Here is a 21,871-nt window from a genome sequence, read left to right as displayed (position 1 = left end):
TGCGATGGCCACTTCAAAATGTTCCAGCCTTTAATCTGCAACCATGCTCTAGTGGACTTGGAGGTATGCTTGGGATCATTGTCCTGTTGAAAGGTCCAACGTCTTCCAAGCCTCAGGTTTGTGACGGACTGCATCACATTGTCATCCAATATCTCCTGGTACTGAAGAGAATTCATGGTACCTTGCACACGCTGAAGCTTCCCAGTACCTGCAGAAGCAAAACAGCCCCAAAGCATGATTGACCCCCCGCCATGCTTCACAGTAGGCAAGGTGTTCTTTTCTTCATAGGCCTTGTTCTTCCTCCTCCAAACATAGCGTTGATCCATGGGCCCAAACAGTTCTAATTTTGTTTCATCAGTCCACAGAACACTATCCCAAAACTTCTGTGGTTTGTCCACATGACTTTTGGCATACTGCAGTCGACTCTTCTTATTCTTTGGGGACAGCAAGGGGGTGCGCCTGGGAGTTCTGGCATGGAGGCCTTCATTACGCAGGGTGCGCCGTATTGTCTGAGCAGAAACTTCAGTACCCACATCTGACAAATCTTTTCTCAGTTCCTCAGCAGTCACACGGGGACTGTTCTCCACTCTACGCTTCAGGTAGTGCACAGCAGTCGAAGTCAGCATCTTCTTTCTGCCACGACCAGGTAGCGTTTCAACAGTGCCCTTTGCCTTGAATTTGCGAATGATGCTTCCTATGGTGTCTCTTGGTATGTTTAACATCTTTGCAATCTTCTTATAGCCATTGCCCTTCCTGTGAAGAGTAATCACCTGTTCTCTTGTCTTCCTGGACCATTCTCTTGACCTCACCATGTTTGTAACCACACCAGTAAATGTCTAGAAGGAGCTGAGTATCACAGTCATTTTAAAGCTGCCTAATTGGTGCTTATTAGGCTTTATTGCTGCTCCCTGATATCCACAGGTGTTTTCAATACCTGATTGAAAACACTTCATTGAACCTCTGTTCTTCAGAGTGGTAGTCTTTAAGGGGTTGAATAATTATGTCAATGAAGAATTCACAAAAGAAACATTTACTACTGTATTACAAAACTAATTGATGTCATTTTAGTTGCATATGGTTCTTTAAGAAGTCCTTGTAGGATTTCATTCTGAATACAATTACAAATGTACACTAAATTCCCTAAAACCATTTACAGCATTGGGGGTTGAATAATTTTGAACACAACTGTAGAGGACATGGTGGTATGGAGACGGATGATCCGCTGTGGCGACCCCTAATGGGAGCAGCCGAAAGAAGAAGAAGAAGAAAAGAGGCGAAATTAAAACCTCCAGCAATACATACACAACATTCACGACGTCCTTTTTTTTTTACTTAGATATAAAAATAAATAAATAAACACCGAAAAATAATTTTAATCAGTAAACTTTTGTATTATTTCTGCGCCAAGTCTCAAATCAAACACCAAATCCACCATGTTTTACACAATTAATCCTCTGGGTGGCGTTTTTTCCCTCATAATGGCGAAACGAACATAAATGACTGTCTTTATTGATCGTACAGATAAAAACAATAAATCATTCAAATCTGTAAAATGTCTATGATTATAAATATAAAAGCTTCTTGACTTGAAGAGGTGCAGTTTCTCCGGTATCACCTCAATAACTGTCCGTGTGGAAACATAGCAAAGGCTCTTAATGATGTCCACACATCTCTGCACTGTTATAGCCTTAATATTTAATCACTGTACATATGCTCACATATATATCACATGCTGTACATATGCTACATATTATTCTGCACTATTTGCACGATTGCTACTTTTTGCACTTCTGGTAGATGCCAAACTGCATTTCGTTGCTTTGTACCTGTACTATGCAATGACAATGTTCTATCTATCTATCTATCTATCTATCTATCTATCTATCTATCTATCTATCAAATATTAATATGATGTGAGGTCCAGTTAACAGCTAAAACAGGTAGAAGTAATAACTACTTTTTACTTAAGTACATGTCAGAGCCAAGACTTCTTTACTTTCACCTAAGTAAAAAGTTATAATCAGTACTTCAACTTTTACCCGAGTATTTCAAAACATGAGTATCTGTACTTCTACTTAGGTAATGGATGTGTGTACTTTTGCCACCTCTGTATATATATATATATATACGGTATATGTGAATAGATGACAGAGACGACAGAAAGCGCCCCCTGTCTGTTTTCAAAGCACAGCGTTTTGTTGTTATTGTGAGTGTATAGAAATAAATGTAGACCCTTTACAGATTGGAATGATGTATTGCTTTTATCTGTACGATAAAAACGAGTCTGATTTGAGACTTGGCGCATCAGTAAAACATGTTTACTGATTGAAAAAAAAGTTTTTTTGTATTTATTTTATCTGACTAAACTAGGACGTCGTGAATAAATGTGTTGCGTTCAAGGTTTTAATATTGTGTCTTTTATACTTATTTATATGTTTACCAAAATGGTCAAACAGAAATGCACGCCGCGTCAATCATGCGTTAAATTAGTGCCTTTAAAATGATTTTGCGTTATTAACGCCTTCATTTTGACAGCCCAAATGACTAAATTAATACAAAACTAATCTTGAATTACTACCTAATGAATGTATTCAGGCTGAACAGCCACCATATAGAACCCAAGCAGAGAAAAGATGATGATGATCAGTTGATCAAAAATGTCTCTGTTCTCAGTAATGTTCACATCACTGTCTCCCTCTGTCTCATCCACATTAACCCCAGACCTCTTGCCTTCTGCTTTGCTCATTGTGAGCTTCGTAAACTAGTCTACATCTGTGGTGTGTGAGAGCCAGGAAAAAATCGAATTTAAGTAGAGTAACAAAGTATTTGTACTTCCCACCTCTGGGTACCACTCGGGTCAGGAGGCCTGTGTACTGCCAGCATTCCATTTCACCCCGAGGTGTTGCAGTGTGCCAGTTTCCAGCACTGATTTAAATGTATTTTAATTCAGCAAAATGTGGAATATTTAAACTTATTAAAAAAGAGAAATCCAGCTAGTTCAAATAGTTATTCAGTATAACCAACCTATGGCTTTAAATCAAAAAATATTTTAAAGTTCAGGAACAGAAATTAAATTTTCAAAACCAAGTGCATTTGGATTCGACTATTTAAAAATGTACAATTTTACAAACTTTAAAGTTTAATAATGATCTAAGCTTTTGGTTGTATTTAATAGTTATAGCGTTAATTACCTGCATTCATTGTTAACAGCCAATAGTAGGCCTTCAAACACAACAAACAAGACATGTGTTTGACAAATAAATATCAGAACACATTGTACTAGCAATTCATGGCAAAATAATAAGAATACATTTTAGTATACTAATATATATATATATATATATATATATATATATATATATATATATATATATATATATATATATATATATATATATATATATATACATTATATATATATATATATATATATATATATATATATATATATATATATATATATATATATATATATATATGTTCGGAATTCGCCATTTTCCCCCCTGCCACATTATGCTGCTGCAAATTATGAGAGCGCATTTTGTGGACATGTAGCTTTTTGTCATAAGTACTTCACTGCCTTCCCCAGAACAAGAAGGCACCGGCTTTGGCTCTGGGAAAAGAAAACTCCTAGCATCGACCTCATATCTGGCAAACACTGAACAAAAGCTTCATATATTAAGACTTCAGTAAACCCTAAGGACAACCGCTTCAGGTTTCAAGAACAATTTTAAGTGCAGGAGCAGAAAAACACCAGTTTTTGTTCCTAAGTGTACAAATGTGTAAATTATTGAGTGATTATGATGGAGCACTGTGTATTCCCACCTCCCAGTGTTCCCAGGATACGCTCCAGTCCCACCACAGCCCTTATTTAAACAATAATATAAGTGTGACGAATATGAAGCTGTTGCTTCACTTGAATTGTTCAGACCAAACTAACCAAAGTGTATTGTAAGAAACAGGACAAACATACAGTGATAGATCATGTTTAGTTTATATTGTCACCTCAATTTAAGGGTATTAGAAATGCAGCTGAATACCGAGTTCAAACGAAAAAAATAAGAAGAAAAACAAACAAAAAAAACAAAGAATAAAATAGCTAAATAAATCAAATAAGATATACACTCTCAAATCAAATTACCTAGAGATATCCAGGTACAATAACTCAGTGAATATTTATAGTAAAATATTATTCTGAAACAAAGCTGACTGTTTTTGGTTAAGCAAATGGCTCATCAGCAGCACTTATGCGCAATGCCCCAAAACATATGTATATATTTCCAAGCTCTAGGGAAACTATTCACGTTTAGTGAAACAAAGGCCAAATTCAAAATCTAGGCAAACTAATTTTAGCATTGGAGCTCCATCTGAGGGTTTGCTGCCAAGTGGTGAAAAAATATAAGTGTCAGCTAGGGGCCAGTAATAAAAGCTATATCAGAAAAAAATTATGGTATAAAGAAAAATTACCTTCATGTACCAAATTCCCAAAAACTACAGCAAGCTCCAGAAAGAAAACAGAAATAAAGAATAAAAGTGCATTTGATGTCAGAAGCTCTGAACTCTAGGCTGCCTTAATTGGTTTTATATATGTATGTAAAAGGAAGGAAAAGGAGGTGGAAATGGGGGTTTCCCTTTGGTTCTATTCTCCGTACACACTTTCATCACTGTAGGCGATGTAGAGGAAAAAATCCTCTTCATGATGCTCCTGGAGAGGGAGAGGAGAGAGAGAGAGAGAGAGAGAGAGAACAAAATATATATAATTGCTCAAGTCAATAAAAGTATTATAATAAGAACGAGAAACCGTGAACAACAGGGACAATCACAAAAAGTATGAAAGAAAGGTTTCACACGTGACATACCTGGTATAACAGGCCCATGGTTGCAGAGGTAGGAGGAATGACATTGTTTACGAAGAAGAACAGAGCATCTTCGGCCCTCAGGTGGATTCGTTTTCGAATAAGAAAATAGAACTGGCCGACTGCAGAGAAACACAGACATGACAGAGAATGTGACTTTCCCCTGTTTAACAACAAAAGATGTGAACAGAATACCAATAAATTCACTCGTTTCACTCCGGGGTCTGGTTGTATAATCGATTCAGTCTGACTAACGAGGCAGTCGTTTCTTTGCAGCCGTGTCAGGAGCTGAATAATGCCTTCACTAATTATATCACTGCATGAATTACAGCCAATGAGGTCTCGAGTTTCTATTGGCCAACAGTGTAAGAACTCTCTCGTTAAATATTATACATGCATATTATATAAGGTAGAAACAACTACCGAAAGACCTTTGAACTATTAACAGGGAATAAGTTATGTTTTAGATTTAGCACTTGTGGGTTTTTTTCTTCTCTGTATTGGTTTGCTCACCTGTGAGATCTGACGGGACCAGATATTTCTTCTTATCCAGATCTCCTATTCTGGCTTTGGGAGCTTTTTCGACAATTACCTAATGCAAAAACAAAAAGCAGAAACCGTAAGTGCATATACAGATCCGGCACGGATACATTCAGAGGTTCAGATTAGTGAAGGTTCAGGAAACCTTAGTGAAATCAATTGAATAATGGACCGAAGCTGTACTCTCATTTCACCTACAAAGGACACAAATAATATTAGCATGTATTTCATCTACAGTTGTTACAAGGCCACAATTTCCAAGTTACAGTAGTGTTGTATCTTCAGATGATTACTTTATTAATATATATATATATATATATATATACAATCAATTTATTTAATACCTTCTACCCCTTTATACTGTTACCCAGTCACTTTCCTTACTTCAGCTGTTTTAATACACCTCTATCATGCTACAGCAACCTTAGTTTCACCATACACGATGCTAAAAACGCTGTGGTTCTTATAAAAGGTGTTACGTTAATAATCTGATACTCAGCATTTTTGTAACTTTACTATACACAATGTCAATCAGTCAAACACTGAGTAGGACGGCAATGCAGGCCATAATTAAATAAAATGCCTATTTAATGCGGTTTTTACGTTCATGTTTTTGACACATTGTCTCCTGTAAGCTTATAATGACAACATGCTACAAATGCTGGCAAGTAAGAGATTACGGGTGTTATTAAATCATTTTTACAAAAGAAAATGATACAAGGATTTGGCCTATTTTTTATATACACAAAAATTTATAACAGTAAGCACTACTACGATGATATTTCCCCTTCTTTATTGTCACAGTTGGCTTACTTGACATGTTTGTTTACATGGCCCACAAATATTTGGATTATCATACACCCTAAACCATTCAAAACAGAACAGTCCCAGTGCCCATCTTCAGCATTGCGCAAGGTTTTTTTAATCATTCCTGGGTTTACGTGCAATCAGACTGGCCTTTTCTAAAAAAGAAAATTAAAGTTATTTATATAGTGGTTCTTCGTGACACCGAACGCACTCCTTCGTAATGGTTTTATATCCATAACTTATATCAGAGTTAAAGAACACAGATTTTAATGGACAGCTTTGTATATATGGATGAAAGGTAACACTGAAAGCTGTCTTATTGCTGGGAGAGAACTAGAAACAAAGGCTATATACACTCTGGTGGGGGAGGAGGAACCAACATCTGTGGGAGAAAGAAAACATATATATAAAACGTTATATAAACGTAGATCTGATTCTTATTTACACCCTGTAATGTGCAGCAATTAATTATACTTTGTTTATAGGTCAGAAATACTATAAAAATGTGCACAAATCACCCACCTCAGATGACTTCCTGTAGACTGCATCAAGTACAAAACACAAAGACCTTCAACTAACAGACATTAATGCTTTAAATATCCTCCCACAGTTATCTTTATATAATTTATTTCGCGAATTATCATGCTGAACTTGCTCTCAGGTCATCTTAATACTGATTGACAAAAGTCCTCCATGATGTTACAGTAAACAGAAGCGACTAGCTGGACATGCTAGCTTACTAACCCATGTACTTAGCTAAACATGACGCAATCTAATATTTTAATCACCTATCCATATTTCAACCTCAAATTTTTATCCTTAACCAAATAAAACAGAAATTGTTGAATATATTTTTAATACGAAGGTTTACACGCTCCAGTTTCTAGTTCTAGTTGAAACCAGCTGTTAGCAAGGTGAGCGGGTGCAGCTACTTACAGGAACCCTGTCTGGGTATTTCTTCCTGATTTTCTCTCCCTCTGATCGCCTCTTCTCGAACGAATGTTCCTCTTTATACTGGAACTTCATTGTAGCTCGGTGTCAGAGGCGGCAGCGTAATTAACGTTACTGATAAGCGATGATCTGTAAAGCAGAGTGGCACACTTCAACTAGCAGCGCTGTTTTTGTGACCGGGGGTTTTACCGCGGATGAATACAATAACAATGCATGCGTCAAACAATGATATTATCTTCAGCTTCACTGACACCTGCTGTGAAACTGCTATTTGATTTCAAATCGACAGTTTTAAAGAAATAGATGTGATCACATCAATGTTTTATTTTTATAAGTTTTTCATTATACTAGTAGTATATGTCCTATTTTCTCATGGCCTACACTGTAAAACCACAAGAGCGCGGAGAGCTACAAAGTAGTGATTAGGTCAGTGTTTATGCCGTCATTATGATTAGTGGGTGGGGAGAATTCGGGTTGCCAGGTCAACGTTTAGACAAGTAGTGAAACGGATTTATTTATTTTTTGTATGTTTGGAGCGAAATACGAAACAACCCAGACGCGATACGCTCATTTAGTAGTGCTTCTGTAATACTGTTAAAATGTATAAAATATACCTTCAGAAACTAAGAGGTTTTTAAAGCATAATTTTGCAATTGCCGTATTATGCAAATAGACTGCGTCCGCATTGCATAACGCACACCTGGCAACTTTGTGCCAATGGTCAGTGATGGAAAGCAGAACAACACTGTTTATGGATTATGTTTGTATAGACAATGCAATGCCATAAGACAGCTACATCAGCCCCGGAATTGTGCTATGGTTTTAAAAAGTTTACACCTGGGCCTTATGTTGAATGTTTGCACACCTGAGACCAGGCCCATATGTGGCCATCAATGGCTGGCACACCAAAGGTAATAAAACTGCACCATTAACGTTCCCCTAACCTTGGAAAAAAACAACAGAATCAGAATGTTCTTTTAAAACAACAATATGTGTTGCTCCATAACATTAGATCTTCTTCTTCTTCTCCTCCTTTTTTTGACTGCTCTAATTAGGGGTCGCCACAGTGAATCATCCATACTACTCTGTCCTCTACATCTGCATGTCTTCCCTCACCACATCCATAAACCTCCTCCTTGGCCTTCCTCTTTTCCTTCTTCCTGGTGGCTTCATCCTCGGCATTCTCCTACCAATATACCCTTTATCCCTCCTCTGCACAGGTCCAAACCATCTCAGTCAGGCCTCTCTCACTTTGTACCCAAAACGTCCTACATGCGTGGTCCCTCTAATAAGCTAATTTCTAATCCTCACATACTTCTCTGACACACCTGACTTCCTCATACAATACCACAACTCCTCTCTCGGCACCCTGTCATACGCTTTCGCTAAATCCACAAACATACAATGCAACTCCTTCTGACCTTCTCTATACTTCTCCATCAACATTCTCAAAGCAAATAACGCATCTGTGGTGTTCTTCTTGGCATGAAACCATACTGTTGCTCACGGATATCTCCTCTTCTCTCAGCCTGGCTTCCACTACTCTTTCCCATAACTTCATGGTGTGACTGATCAACTTGATTCCCCTGTAGTGCTGCAGGTCTGCACATCTCCCTTATTCTTAAAGATCGGTACCAGCACACTCCTTCTCCATTCCTCAGGCATCCTCTCACCTCCCAGAATCTTGTTGAACAATCTGGCTAAAAACCCCAATGTCATCTCTCCCAAACATCTCCATGCTTTTACTGGTGTCATTTGGTCCAACAAACTTTCCACACTTCCTCCTTACTAATCCTATCCACTTCCTGCTTCACCATCTCCACATCAACCACTCTTCACCCTCGCTAATTTTCCTTGTTCATTAGCTGCTCAAAATACTCCCTCCACCTTCTCAACACACTCTTCTCACTAGTCAACACATTTCCATCTCCATCCTTTATTGCTCTAACTTGCAGCACATCCTTCCCAGCTCAGTCCCTCTGCCTGGACAATCGGTACAAATTATTTTCTTCTTCCTTAGTGTCCAACTTCTCATACAGCTCCTCGTATGCCTTTTCCTTGGCTTTCGCCACATCCCTCTTTACCTGCTGCTACATCTTAATGTACTCCTGCCTACTTTTCTCATCACTCTGTGGATCCCACTTCTGTTTTGCCGACCTCTTTCTCCTTATGCTTTCCTGCACTTCCTCAATCCATCACCACGTCTCTTTGTCTTCCTTTCTATTTCTAGATCTCACCAAGTACCTTTCTAGCTGTCTCCCTTATCACTTCTGCAGTAGTTGCCCAATCATCCAGCACCTCTTCACCAGCACCGAGCTCCTGTCTGACCTCTTCCCCAAATCTCACACTACAGTCTTCCTCCTTCAGTTTCCACCATCGTATTCTTCTTTCAGTCCTCACTCTCCTCCTCTTCTTCTTCACCTCCAAAAATATCCTACAGACCACCATCCAAAGCTGTCTAGCTCCACTATCCCCTGCCAACACCTTACAGTCTCCAATCTCCTTCAGGTTGCATCTCCTACATTTACCAGGCATAGTACAAACATCCCTGCTGTCTCTGTAGACGTCTTCCTCCTCTCCTTCTCCTCCTGGTAACCAGGGCCTCGACCAATCCAGTATGAAATTCTGATTCGTGCTCCGCATATTTGATTTGACACACGTTTTACGCTGGATGCCCTTCTTAACACAACCCTCCCTATTTATCCGGGCATGGGACCGGTGCGAAGAGTTGGCTGGGTTACGCCATAACATTAGATAATTCACTTTATTGATCCCAGAGAGAAATTCAACATTGTAAATCAGAGTGGTGTAATAATCAGGTAAATCTAAACCACATGGCTTGGTTAGTGATATTTGCCACAATACTTGGGTTCTGAGCACAGTGTACTGTCTGTGTGGAATGTAACATGTTCCAACAATCTTAATGTGGTTTTTATCTAGGTTGCTGACTTTTTTTTCCACTGGCAAAAAAAAATAATATGCAGGTAGGCAGTCACTCTGCTAAACTGCCTCTAGATTTCAGTGAGTTTGGATTGTTGCCCTTCTGTGGTCTGGATTTCCATCCAAGGGAAAATTTCTCACCATGTGCCAAGTAACAGGCATGATAAATTTTGATAGGCAAACCCTATCATCAATCATTTAAATAATTTAAATTCGTTTACTACTGTCAATTTTAAAAAGGGAAAACAAATACATATTAAAAACCATTTAAATAAGTGCTTCTGTGTGTATTTCAGCATAACAAGGGAAGAATTCAGTGTTGTGCAAATCATACCAACACGAAAAAAATAAACAGCTACAATATAAATATTTCTTAAAATACCACTGTTATTCATCAAGAGTACATTGCCAATATGATCAGAATACTTAAAACACAGTAAATTTTAACTATTTTAAAAGGAATAACAATCTGACCGTGATTTATCTCAGTTTACCTCTAAGCAAACTAACCACAAACCCTTAAAAAAAAGTTTTCAGAAATAATCACCAATTAAAAAACATCACAACCTTTTTTCCCCCCGTAACTTTGTGGCAGTCCATACCTCACCATAGCAAACACTCACAAACAGCGCCAGTTTAGATGTGGTTAATAAAAAGGTCAGCCAATCATATCTAAACACTTTTTGTAGTGCGTCATATGCATAAATGTGGGCCACACCTGTGTTTAAAATGAGTACTCATTTTAAACATTTTCATATTTGGCCCAGGTTCATTCAGCCATGCCATCCTGTATTGGCCAAATGTACCAAATAATAACCACATGTGCCCCAAATCTTAACATGTGGTTAAAAACCAAAACCCAGTAAAACAGAGCTGCCCCATGAAATAATGAAAGTAAATACTTACATTTTAAGCATCTGCTATAAAGTGCAGTAAAAAAAAGCATTAAACTAAATAGTCAATATTTGGAAACAGTAATCTGAGGTACACTTTATGTAATTTATAAGAAAACTGACTGGTAATTTTTTTCTAAGCATCTTTGAGAACCTGCAAAAGTCATAAGTCACAAACAAACCTCACATGGTCATGTGTTTTATTAATGTCAGGTCTGCAGTTCAAAAAGAGCTGCTCTGTGATTTGAACTGAATATTGTTTACAATCTAGCAGGCAAAAAAAAAATGGCAACTGCTCAGTCAACGTTTTGTACATTTATACAGGCTTACAACACAATATTCATTCCTTGCATGTCTTTATAAATGCCATTTCTTTTTACTTCTAAAGACTTAACCAGACTGCTGCTGCTACCTTATGCTGTTCAGAATAATACAATTCATAAAAAAAAAAAAAAACTAATATCGGAGTCATATATATAAAAAAAATAAAATAGAAATTAGACTAGTCTTATAAAATGACCAACTTAAAGATGGCCATTAATACATAAACCAGTAAAAACTCTTCTATTCAACGATGGCACCTAAACAACAGCTCAACAACAATAATTGTTTGACCAATTGAAATGAAGGAATCTTTACATTAATCACAAAATATAAAGTGTTGTAAATGGGAACTTGTACAGATCAAGAAATCTGTTCAAAGGATGTACCACTTATTCAAGTCCAAAATTATATATTCTTATTAAAATACATGTCTCCATGCTCACTCATTGTAGAGTTAAAGTGGATTCTTGTTACACCCCCTCACCAAAAAGATAAAATAAAAAGCACCTTTCGGCATTTACTTTCCCAAATTATCGGCTACAAAGCCTTCACTCAAGAGAAAGAAAGGAGAGTATAAAAAAGGACTCCAAATTACTGCTCATCCACATATTCATAGCAGTAAAAGAACACTGTCCATCACAATATCCTGAGAAGAGCAGACTCCTAAAATCTGTCAGATTAAAAACATGGCACTGCGTGAATAAAACCATTTTTTGACGGCTCTGCCTCTGTACCCGTGGTTGTGTGTGCAGACCTTATACATTATTCTAAAAGAAATTTCAAACAGCGACTCCAGTTTGAAGATGGAAAGGGCACCGAGGGTAAACGTGTTCTCAATGTTCTTTACATCCTTCAAGTTCAGATGTTTCGGGGTCATAAAAAGAGGGATCAGAACTGAGGGACAGAGTCTGAATGGGAAAAAGTACAAAACAAACAAAACAACATCTCTCAGTAGGACAATCACCAAAGTTGATGCTGGTGCAGGTTTCGACTAAGGACGGACCGAACATCAGCTGTAAACCTGTAGAAACAGACATGTTTTAAACAAAGTTTGACATTTAAAGAATGCAATTCTGCAATTTATGCTCAAATCCTTACCTTAATGCATCCAACATTGGCAGAAGGTTAAGAAGTGCTGTGTCACTGGGATCACTGAACCATGATTTTATAGGTATTGCATTGTCTGTGAAAAATAAAATCATTTACGGTACAAAAGTGCTTAAGAAAAAAAAAATGTCCGCTACCAATACTGATACAGCACTTATATACAGAGTCTGAAGCTGATAAAGACTTTACACAATGTTTAATCTCTTTAATATATGAATAGAAAACTGAAAAACCTATAGTGTGCTAAAGTTGCAGTCTCATCATACCCTTTCATATAGATTTAGTCTCAATACAGTCAATGTAAAAACCCTCAACCAGTATATATAAAAAAATAATAATAATAAAAATTGGGCTAAACAAACGTGTGAAGTTCAACGTGAATGGAAAAGAGCAAATATTATGCTGTGCTTATGTCCTTGTGTGACTTTGCAGCCATGAATAAATGACATTTCGGAGTAGAGTATTTTAAGGCAAGAGCTTGGAGGCCCATTGTGAGCTTGTAAATTCAAGCCATTTAATACTTGCTGTGAAGTACTATGTGATTTCACAAGATTACATACTGAAAGTACAACCATGTGCATGTGGGCAGCCAACCTTAAACATGGGAAAATGCGGAGACCGAATTGACTATGTACTCTTGCACATGTGCCCACATGCTAATACTCTTGCTCACCACCGTGCAATGTAATTTATTGGCATAAATACATTAAAGTATATGAAATTATATTATATATCAAATATTTTAAAAGGCATTAATAGGAAAGGAATGAAGAAATAAAAACATCAAATATTCTCATACAAATACATATTTGTAAAAGATATTGACCCAAGTGATAATCAGATGGTCATGAGAGACAGAATATAAGTAATAGGTAGATGGTGTACCTGGATGACTGCGATACGCTGCAGGCGAATTGTCCAGAATTGATATACTGGAAAGATCAGTATGTATGACGGACAGGTCTTTTAAATAACTTCCCAGCTCCAGTGTGCAATGCTAAATAAAAAAAAAAATAAAAAAAATAAAAAGACAATGAAATGATTATCGGTAGTAGTGCATCCTTTAGGCATAAATTTATACAAATATACATAAACAACAAAGTGAGCAGCAGGCACGAGAGATGCGATGTGCCAAATTCCCTATTCAATGTATAATACACTGTTTAGATGTTAACTATCATGCAGTGCTATAGTTCAATACATGGAGATATGCTTTCCAAAGAAATTATAACCCATAATAATATAGTAAACACATGGTTAATACAGAATAGATTGTTCAGTGATTATGAATTTTCATTTTATCTGCCAACTAATTCAGAGATTCCATAGAAAACAAAAGATGCATGAGCTGCACGTGCATTTGTAAGTGTTGTCTAATTTTGTCTGCCTTATGCTTTGTACAGAACTGTCTATCATGAAGAGTGAGCATGAGAACGAGGTATTTCAGAGAGTCACCTGTCTGTAGTATCTGCGTTTCAGGATGCCTTTGTTGTTGTCCAGCTTGTCTGCAACTGCACAGCCGTAGATTTCCATGCTAGCAGTGAAAACTACAAGCTCGTACCACTGACTGACCACCTCCAGGAAGAAGTCCACATGGGGCCTTTTATGCACAAAGAATCGGACTGGGTGCTTGTCTATAACCACCTAAAAACACCACAAGAGGAGTAGAAGAGGAAAATGTGAAATCTTTATAGTACCTTTAAACTAATAATTCTGGATATTATCAGAGTGTTGAGATACCAGAGTGATGGTCCAGTTAAAAAGTAGGTATTGCAGGTCATCGTGTCTCAAAGTTAAATGTACAGTGAGGAAAATAAGCATTTGAACACCCTGCTATTTTGCAAGTTCTCCCACTTAGAAATAATGGAGGGGTCTGAAATTGTCATCGTAGGTGCATGTCCACTGTGAGACATAATCTAAAAAAAAAAAATAAATAAATCCAGAAATCACAATATATGATTTTTAAACTATTTATTTGTATGATACAGCTGCAAATAAGTATTTGAACACCTGTCTATCAGCTAGAATTCTGACCCTCAAAGACCTGTTAGTCTGCCTTTAAAATGTCCACCTCCACTACATTTATTATCCTAAATTAGATGCACCTGTTTGAGGTCGTTAGCTGCATAAAGACACCTGTCCACCCCATACAATCAGTAAGAATCCAACTACTAACATGGCCAAGACCAAAGAGCTGTCCAAAGACACTAGAGACAAAATTGTACACCTCCACATGGCTGGAAAGGGCTACGGGGAAATTGCCAAGCAGCTTGGTGAAGAAAGGTCCACTGTTGGAGCAATCATTAGAAAATGGAAGAAGCTAAACATGACTGTCAATCTCCCTCGGACTGGGGCTCCATGCAAGATCTCACCTCGTGGGGTCTCAATGATCCTAAGGAAGGTGAGAAATCAGCCCAGAACTACACAGGAGGAGCTGGTCAATGACCTGAAAAGAGCTGGGACCACCATTTCCAAGGTTACTGTTGGTAATACACTAAGACGTCACGGTTTGAAATCATGCATGGCACGGAAGGTTCCCCTGCTTAAACCAGCACATGTCCAGGCACGTCTTAAGTTTGCCAATGACCATTTGGATGATCCAGAGGAGTCATGGGAGAAAGTCATGTGGTCAGATGAGACCAAAATAGAACTTTTGGGTCATAATTCCACTAAACATGTTTGGAGGAAGAAGAATGATGAGTACCATCCCAAGAACACCATCCCTACTGTGAAGCATGGGGGTGGTAGCATCATGCTTTCGGGTGGTTTTTCTGCACATGGGACAGGGCGACTGCACTGTATTAAGGAGAGGATGACCGGGGCCATGTATTGTGAGATTTTGGGGAACAACCTCCTTCCCTCAGTTAGACCACTGAAGATGGGTCGAGGCTGGGTCTTCCAACATGACAATGACCCGAAGCACACAGCCAGGATTACCAAGGAGTGGCTCTGTAAGAAGCATATCAAGGTTCTGGTGTGGCCTATCCAGTCTCCAGACCTAAACCCAATAGAGAATCTTTGGAGGGAGCTCAAACTCCGTGTTTCTCAGCGACAGGCCAGAAATCGAAGATTGAGAAGCATTAGATTTATGTGTTAAAGAAAGTCCAAAATTATTGTACACATATTTCAATAGTGCTGTAATATAAATTCAAATGCAATAATATCTACATCATCACAGGGCACGGTCATGACACAGACAGTACACAGTGTCCAGTATCATTTTTAACAGCCAGACAAATATGCACCTCTTGACTGCTGCTACTGCTGTTTTTGCACTGCATTGTGTTTGTTTACATTTACTCTCGGTTATAGTCTTTATAGTCCTCTTTGCACAGTACTGTATATTCAGAGTATACAGTAGGTTTACTGAGTTATGTGTTATGCGTTATTGTGTTGCCTGTCTGTCTGTACTGTTTTTCATCTGCACTGTTTGCACTCAATGCACTTTATGTAGCTTTATGTTGTGTGTTGTAGTTCTATGTTGTTTAGTGTAGCACCAGGGTTCTGGAGGAACGTTGTCTCGTTTTTACTGTGTACCACTGTGTATAGTAGAAATGACAATAAAAGCCTCCTGACTTGAAATATATTCACTAAAATGATTTGCACAATTAGCTTTTTTGAACAATACTCCCAGCTGTGTCCGTGTTGTTATGTGATGTCTTTTGAAGTTACACAAAAAATTTTATTTATTTTGTAATGCAACAAAATTCTTACTTTAAGGATAAAGTCTGGTGGAGTGCCAGGTCGTACAGTTGATCTCAGAACGCCATCATGGTGAGAGTGAATCAACGTCTCATCGAGGTCTAAAACCAGAATCTTCCGCTTTACTGCATCTGCCAAAACACACAAAAATACACAGGTCAGGAATGAACATGTATATGTAAAATGTTCCATCGCCGTATGCAACTGAGCTGAAAACTGTACAGCAAAACAAAGTCTCAAAGGCTTTAAGATTATTTACTGAGAGACTAAGTACATCTGCTGCTGTCAAAACACTTGTTTGCAGAGTTTGTATTTTGTCATGATCTAGGCTCTTTAAATTAATATTATTTTTACATAAATAAGTGAATAAATAAAGCTTTTTGTAGTCTATTGCTATGTGCTCAGCATTCTTCAACATGATTCTGTGACTGGGCTGGGTTTCCTTTTTACTCGGGTTCCTCTCCATTCACAATCTTTATATTCTTTATATTTTGTAAAGCTACTTGGTGATATTGTATATCATTGAAAGAGTTACACAAATAGATATAAACTAATTAAAAAAACTTTTTAAAAAGTTCATAAAACACATTAAGAGAAGAGACAACGAGAGATACTCACTGAGTCTGGTTCTAGACAACGGTGACAAGGGTAAAGCGTCATATCGCACCGTCTGATATTGTATTATCTAGGATATGAAGGGGGGAAAAAAAAACAAGGAAACTGACAAAGGCAGCAGAATATAAAAAGTCTTAAACCTTCAAACGCATAATCTTAAAAAAATAAGCGTTTGAATGTAGAAATGCGAGTGATATACAAATAAAATTGGATTGAAACGGTTAATTTCTATTTCTTTACATAGAGCCTTAACAGCTTTCCCCAGAGGAATGAGGTAAAATCCTTTAGACTTATAGATTTAATTTGAATTAATAAAAACATTTATTACAGAATATTGGTCAAAAAAAAAAAAAAAAAAAAAAAACATTTAATGTCCAGATCAAAAGCATCAAATCAATTCAGACTGCATTTCTTTTTGGAGAATACATTTTTTTTTAAAATATAGTGTAAAAAAAAAAAAAAAAGCAAAGTCAAAATCCAGAAATGTGGGCAATTAGACCTCAAATAGAAAATGTGTCCTTTTTTTGTGGTGGTGTTTAAAATTCACACAAACATTTAGATATCATCATTCATTCATCATGATAATATCATTCATGTTATCAAAACATATACACTGTCATTCAAAACACAGACCAAAACATAATGATGAAATAGCCAGAGATCAGGGTCTAACCTCTGGCTACAAAATTTGGGTCATTCTTCTGTGTTATATTTTCCCTCCATTTCTGAGACGCCTACACTTCTGTGTCCTGTTCGTCCCCCCGAATGCTTCTCACTCTAGCTAAAATTAGCTTTAAGGTTAGGAGTTGGTGGGAATGCAGGGGCAAACAGAAGGGGTAGCCCGGGTGAATGGTGTTTTGAAGGGAAGGTTTTGTTCTAGCCTTTGGGCGTTGAACACATACTGAATGCAGTTACACACAGTCTGTGAGCCCAGCTGACCCCATCAGATGTTGGGGGTTGACTGTAACTTGACTGCAACCCCTGCTTAGTCATGGCCAACATTTCTGTATTTATTAAACCTCTACTGAAAATAATTTTTTCCTTAAAAATTAACAAATATACTTATATCGTTTAGTCATGTAAGAAAAAAATACTTTTCTTTTTATCTTCTGCCAGAGGTGTAGGGTTGAAATTGGCAGGAAATTTGTACGCCATAAGATTCCGACATGTCAAACGTCATCACACTGCACTTGAAAGAGGTCTGGTTACAGGGTGACTGGCAAGGTGACAGTCAATCAGAACAAAAGAGAGAGAACATACATAATGGTGTAAAAAAAAAAAAATTTAAAAGAGGGGAGTGAAAGAGAGTGACTGTGTGCAATATACTATAAGATGTAAAAGGATTCAGGCAGATAGAATGCTAAACTAAGCTAGTAAGCCAGTTAGTCAGCTAGTTTGTTCTGATTTGGGCTCTTGTACTGTTATCCAGTTGTTTTGCTTTTTAAACTGTTTTTAAATTTTTTGTAAATAAATAATAAAAAAAAAAAAAAAGTGAAATTGTCCAAGACCCCAAAAAGGCAAAATCCTAAAAACAAGAAGCAGAAAAACAACAGGGGGTGTTGGATCATCTTATACATAGTTCTTCATCTTAAATACCGTTACATAAGTAACTACTATTTGTATATAATTATTTGTACAAAACGTATGAAAATCCAAATGACTTCACCTTTAATAATTAATTTCTGGGTCAAATGGACAATAGAGTAGTTGGCTCAGTTTGGCCATGTATGTTTAAATTACATGTCCTTTCACTATAACATTTCCTCTCATCAGCTTCTGACCTGCACACAATGTAATCACTAGAACAAACAAAGATTTTAATTGGCACCACTGCATTGATGCCATGGTGCCAATTTGAATAAACTGTAAGCGCATCTTAAAATAGGAGAAAGAAACTCATTGTGAAAATATATGCATACAAAGAAAAACACTATTGCTGTGGTTTAACAGTTTCCTTTTGCAACAGAAGCCAATACATTTGTGAGTAGGTTAAAAGCATATGCACATTTTTTTTTATTATTATAAGTAACAAGCAATCCAATAAGAAGCTGAAATCACTGTGTGAGACCCTAGCCCTAAAAGTTTTGAGTGTAAAGCAATGCTTAAATTAAAATAAAAATGTTATGCTTATTTGGACATTTTGGTGGTGTTCTATTGGTGGAACTTTTAGAAACTCAATACTTTATTTACAATAAATACATAAAATTATTGTACACTTAAATATTGATTGAATGCATCTATATTAAAGGGGGTCTATAGAAATTATTTGACATTTAAATGAGAATTAAGGATCCCTGGGTTATTTAAAAAAAAAAAAAAAAAAAAAGTGGAGGCCTGTTCTAAATTAAAATTAGGTTTTAATTGATTAATAAATATTTTAAAACTATTTGCAAACATGGAGAGGATTTAAATGGACGAATTAATTTTTGTAAATCCTGGAGGTTTTCTGCTTTTTAAGTTTCTCTGAACTCGATTTGTAAGAACCGAATTGTAATAGTACACTGCTGGGTTTGAGTGGGCGGGGCAAGTGCTTCTAAGCCAATCAGAAGAGAGATAGACGTTAACGCAGTGTAATGGCAGACGGAAAGTTACAATTAGAAAACTTTCTACAAACATTCAAGCAATTTTCTTTTTAATGAATCGCCATATTGACAGGTGCGAGTGTTTGTGTTTGCTTAAAATAAATAAAATCTCCTGCAGCAGTGTGTAAAACGATGCATTAATAAACTTAGAGTGCATGTGGTCTGGTTTTGTTAGTCGCACTGTTCCGGGCCAATCTTCATATAGAACATACTCACGGTTCTTAGAGGTTTCCTGAGCACGTATAAGAATAAACTCCATAACCTGGACGTGACGCCAAAGAAAGTGCGAACACACAGCAGACACTGCCGAGTCTTTATCATATCAACCAGAACACCAAGAAGCTCCGTACACGCCGTGTTAAAATCACTTCAGATGAACCCGAATGAGTTCATTTACAACCTGGAGTTTCCAGAAGAGTCTGTGATCATCAGTCTTCCTTGAGACAAACTCTTATTGCATAAACCGGTTCAAAACAATCAGCAACCGAAAGTGCATGTGTGGTGTTGCTCTTTAGTGAAAGAAACCGGTTTAGGTATAAATATGAGTGTCCAGCTCAACCAAACAAAATAAAATTAGTTAGTCTAGTGGGTGATCTGATCCGTCCCTGAGCAGCAGCCTTGTTGAGGTGACATGAGGTCCAGTCCACAAGCAGAGCTGAAACACGGCGCTGTTGCCTCCTCACCAGTGAATGGTGCAGAAGCTCAGCTCATAAAGACTCTGAGAGACCTCAAACCAAACCCGGAACCACCGTCACTTCCGTAAAGACCCTTCATTTATTTTTTTTTAAATATACTTATTATTTAATTCTACTCAAGAACTAAACAAACGCACTGACAAGTCAGACAAACGTGAACAATTCCAATAGGGTTACAATGTGCGTGTTTGAGATTTCCTAACAAGAAGGATAGCTGCTATTTCGTTTTGCGAAATGACGCGTGGCATTCGATTTTACAGTTTATCAGTTCAGTGCAAATGTTTTTTTTTTGTTTTTGTTTTTTTTTTGGAATGATAAAATGCAGTGCCTCTATTAAAACATTTTCCCTACAAACTAAATACCTAGATGTGGCATGGGACCTCTTGCACGAAGACAACAGGAAAACAAGGAGCAAAAGCTGGGAAAGAAAAAAGCAATAAGTCAAAAGTTTAGTTGAAATTCTCTTTGTTAGCATTTGGTTTGAAAAAAGATTTTGGACAAGCAATCTGACTGAGATTTAACATGTCAGGAAGAATAAGTGGCGAATCAGAGTTAGGAGGATTGTATCATTTTATAAAAAAGTATGTTTTTAGAGATTATCTCTTATCACACCTTGGTACAGATTTCAAACTTTTATTAAAACGTTTATATTAATTATAACAACATTCCTCAGTCCTTCTACTACACTACTTCATTGCATGAAAAAGCTTTTCTGGCTGAATGAGCACACATTCCCACAGACACACTCCAAAATCTATGGAGTTTATTAGAGCAAAAGGAGACTACAGTACATCTGGAACAGAATATAAACAAGCACACACTTTGTTTGCTACTTATGATATTAAAGGAACATCTGGTAAATGTCTTGATTATTTAAAAATCATTTTGTCCTTGGGTGTGCAAACTTTTTCCACTGTATGTATGGGGTGAATGATAACAAAAAAATTAAATACTTTAAGTTAAATGCTGCAGTTAAATGTTTTTCTACTATTTAATAAACCTCACATTTGTTATTGAGCCTATTGTAAGCACCTTCCCTGTTTCAGAATCACCACATGAACACATTTTGCACACTGTAGGTGATCATTTACGTGAGAATATGACAATGATGAAAAATGGTGAAAGAGTTCCGTTAAGATATGGCTTATGCAAACATATTTAAATGACTTTATTACACTTTATTGTTTCTTATAAACATATACAAATATAACACAATATAGGAAATAGTCCAATGGGGAAAAAAGTCTAGTCTAAATGGCTAAATAAACATTTATTAAATTGTATGCCTTTTTCTTTTGGAATAAAAAAAAGTGACTTTATTGTTCATGATCAGTATGGAGTGTATTTTAATCCCATAATATGCAAAGCGAAAAGTTTGAACAGGTAACTGCTTATGCAAATTATATATATATGGGTAAAAATAGTGTCCAACTCAATTAACCAAACAAATGTAAAAATGTGCTAATTAGAAATTTCCTTAGGTGTTGCTCATAACAGCAAGCAAAGTTGAAATATAGCTAAATGAAGAAGAAATGCGAAAAATGTGTTCAATATCAAAATTATTTTGATATTGCAAACAATAAATAAATAAATATAAAAACTTTGGTGGGACATGTTTGGGCTCCAGACATCTGAGAATTGTAATCACAGACTGCCAGTATCAGAATTATTCTGAACTGTGTTTATGGACAAATAGAGACACACTTTCTTGCTGTGGGTGAAATAAGAGTCCCTGCCTACAAAGTAGTACGTCAAAAATATAAATCGCTGTCAGTTTTTTGTTCCCTTTTAACAAGCAGTTTAGAAGACACTATAATGTGCAGTATTGCTGGTTTTGTCATTCTGACCATAGCACAATG

At 36.9% G+C, this 21,871-nt stretch overlaps 2 protein-coding genes across 2 annotated transcripts; both read right to left on the bottom strand.

Annotated features, from left to right (window-relative positions):
• Positions 1–3,978: 3,978 nt before the first annotated feature.
• Positions 3,979–7,358, bottom strand: gabarapb (GABA(A) receptor-associated protein b). The gene is made up of 4 exons (XM_046852449.1): positions 7,140–7,358; positions 5,370–5,448; positions 4,860–4,978; positions 3,979–4,705 (listed from the first exon to the last, which is right to left on the bottom strand). The coding sequence occupies exons 1-4, from the start codon at positions 7,227–7,229 to the stop codon at positions 4,640–4,642; spliced, it is 354 nt and encodes a 117-aa protein (XP_046708405.1). The 5' UTR covers positions 7,230–7,358; the 3' UTR covers positions 3,979–4,639.
• A 3,815-nt stretch (positions 7,359–11,173) lies between these two features.
• ctdnep1b (CTD nuclear envelope phosphatase 1b) lies at positions 11,174–20,041 on the bottom strand. The gene is made up of 7 exons (XM_046852015.1): positions 19,534–20,041; positions 16,739–16,805; positions 16,133–16,251; positions 13,874–14,062; positions 13,304–13,415; positions 12,410–12,494; positions 11,174–12,332 (listed from the first exon to the last, which is right to left on the bottom strand). Exons 1-7 carry the CDS (start codon positions 19,636–19,638, stop codon positions 12,272–12,274), a joined length of 738 nt encoding a protein of 245 aa, XP_046707971.1. The 5' UTR covers positions 19,639–20,041; the 3' UTR covers positions 11,174–12,271.
• Positions 20,042–21,871: the final 1,830 nt, after the last annotated feature.

Source organism: Silurus meridionalis, chromosome 6 (assembly GCF_014805685.1).
Source record: "Silurus meridionalis isolate SWU-2019-XX chromosome 6, ASM1480568v1, whole genome shotgun sequence".
NCBI classification, from domain to species: Eukaryota; Metazoa; Chordata; class Actinopteri; order Siluriformes; family Siluridae; genus Silurus; species Silurus meridionalis.
The sequence above is the reverse complement of the archived record's forward strand: the minus strand, read 5'-3'. Positions and strand labels throughout refer to the sequence as shown.

Coding starts and splice junctions, on each gene's coding strand:
- gabarapb (XM_046852449.1), bottom strand. CDS start 7,229: ATGAAGTTCCAGTATAAAGAGGAACATTCGTTCGAGAAGAGGCGATCA. Junction 4,979..5,369: donor GGTCCCGTCAGATCTCACAG/GTGAGCAAACCA, acceptor GTTTCTCTGCAG/TCGGCCAGTTCTATTTTCTT. Junction 4,706..4,859: donor CCATGGGCCTGTTATACCAG/GTATGTCACGTG, acceptor CTCCCTCTCCAG/GAGCATCATGAAGAGGATTT.
- ctdnep1b (XM_046852015.1), bottom strand. CDS start 19,638: ATGATAAAGACTCGGCAGTGTCTGCTGTGTGTTCGCACTTTCTTTGGC. Junction 16,252..16,738: donor GTTGTCTAGAACCAGACTCA/GTGAGTATCTCT, acceptor GTGTTTTGGCAG/ATGCAGTAAAGCGGAAGATT. Junction 12,495..13,303: donor AGCGTATCGCAGTCATCCAG/GTACACCATCTA, acceptor TATTTTTCACAG/ACAATGCAATACCTATAAAA.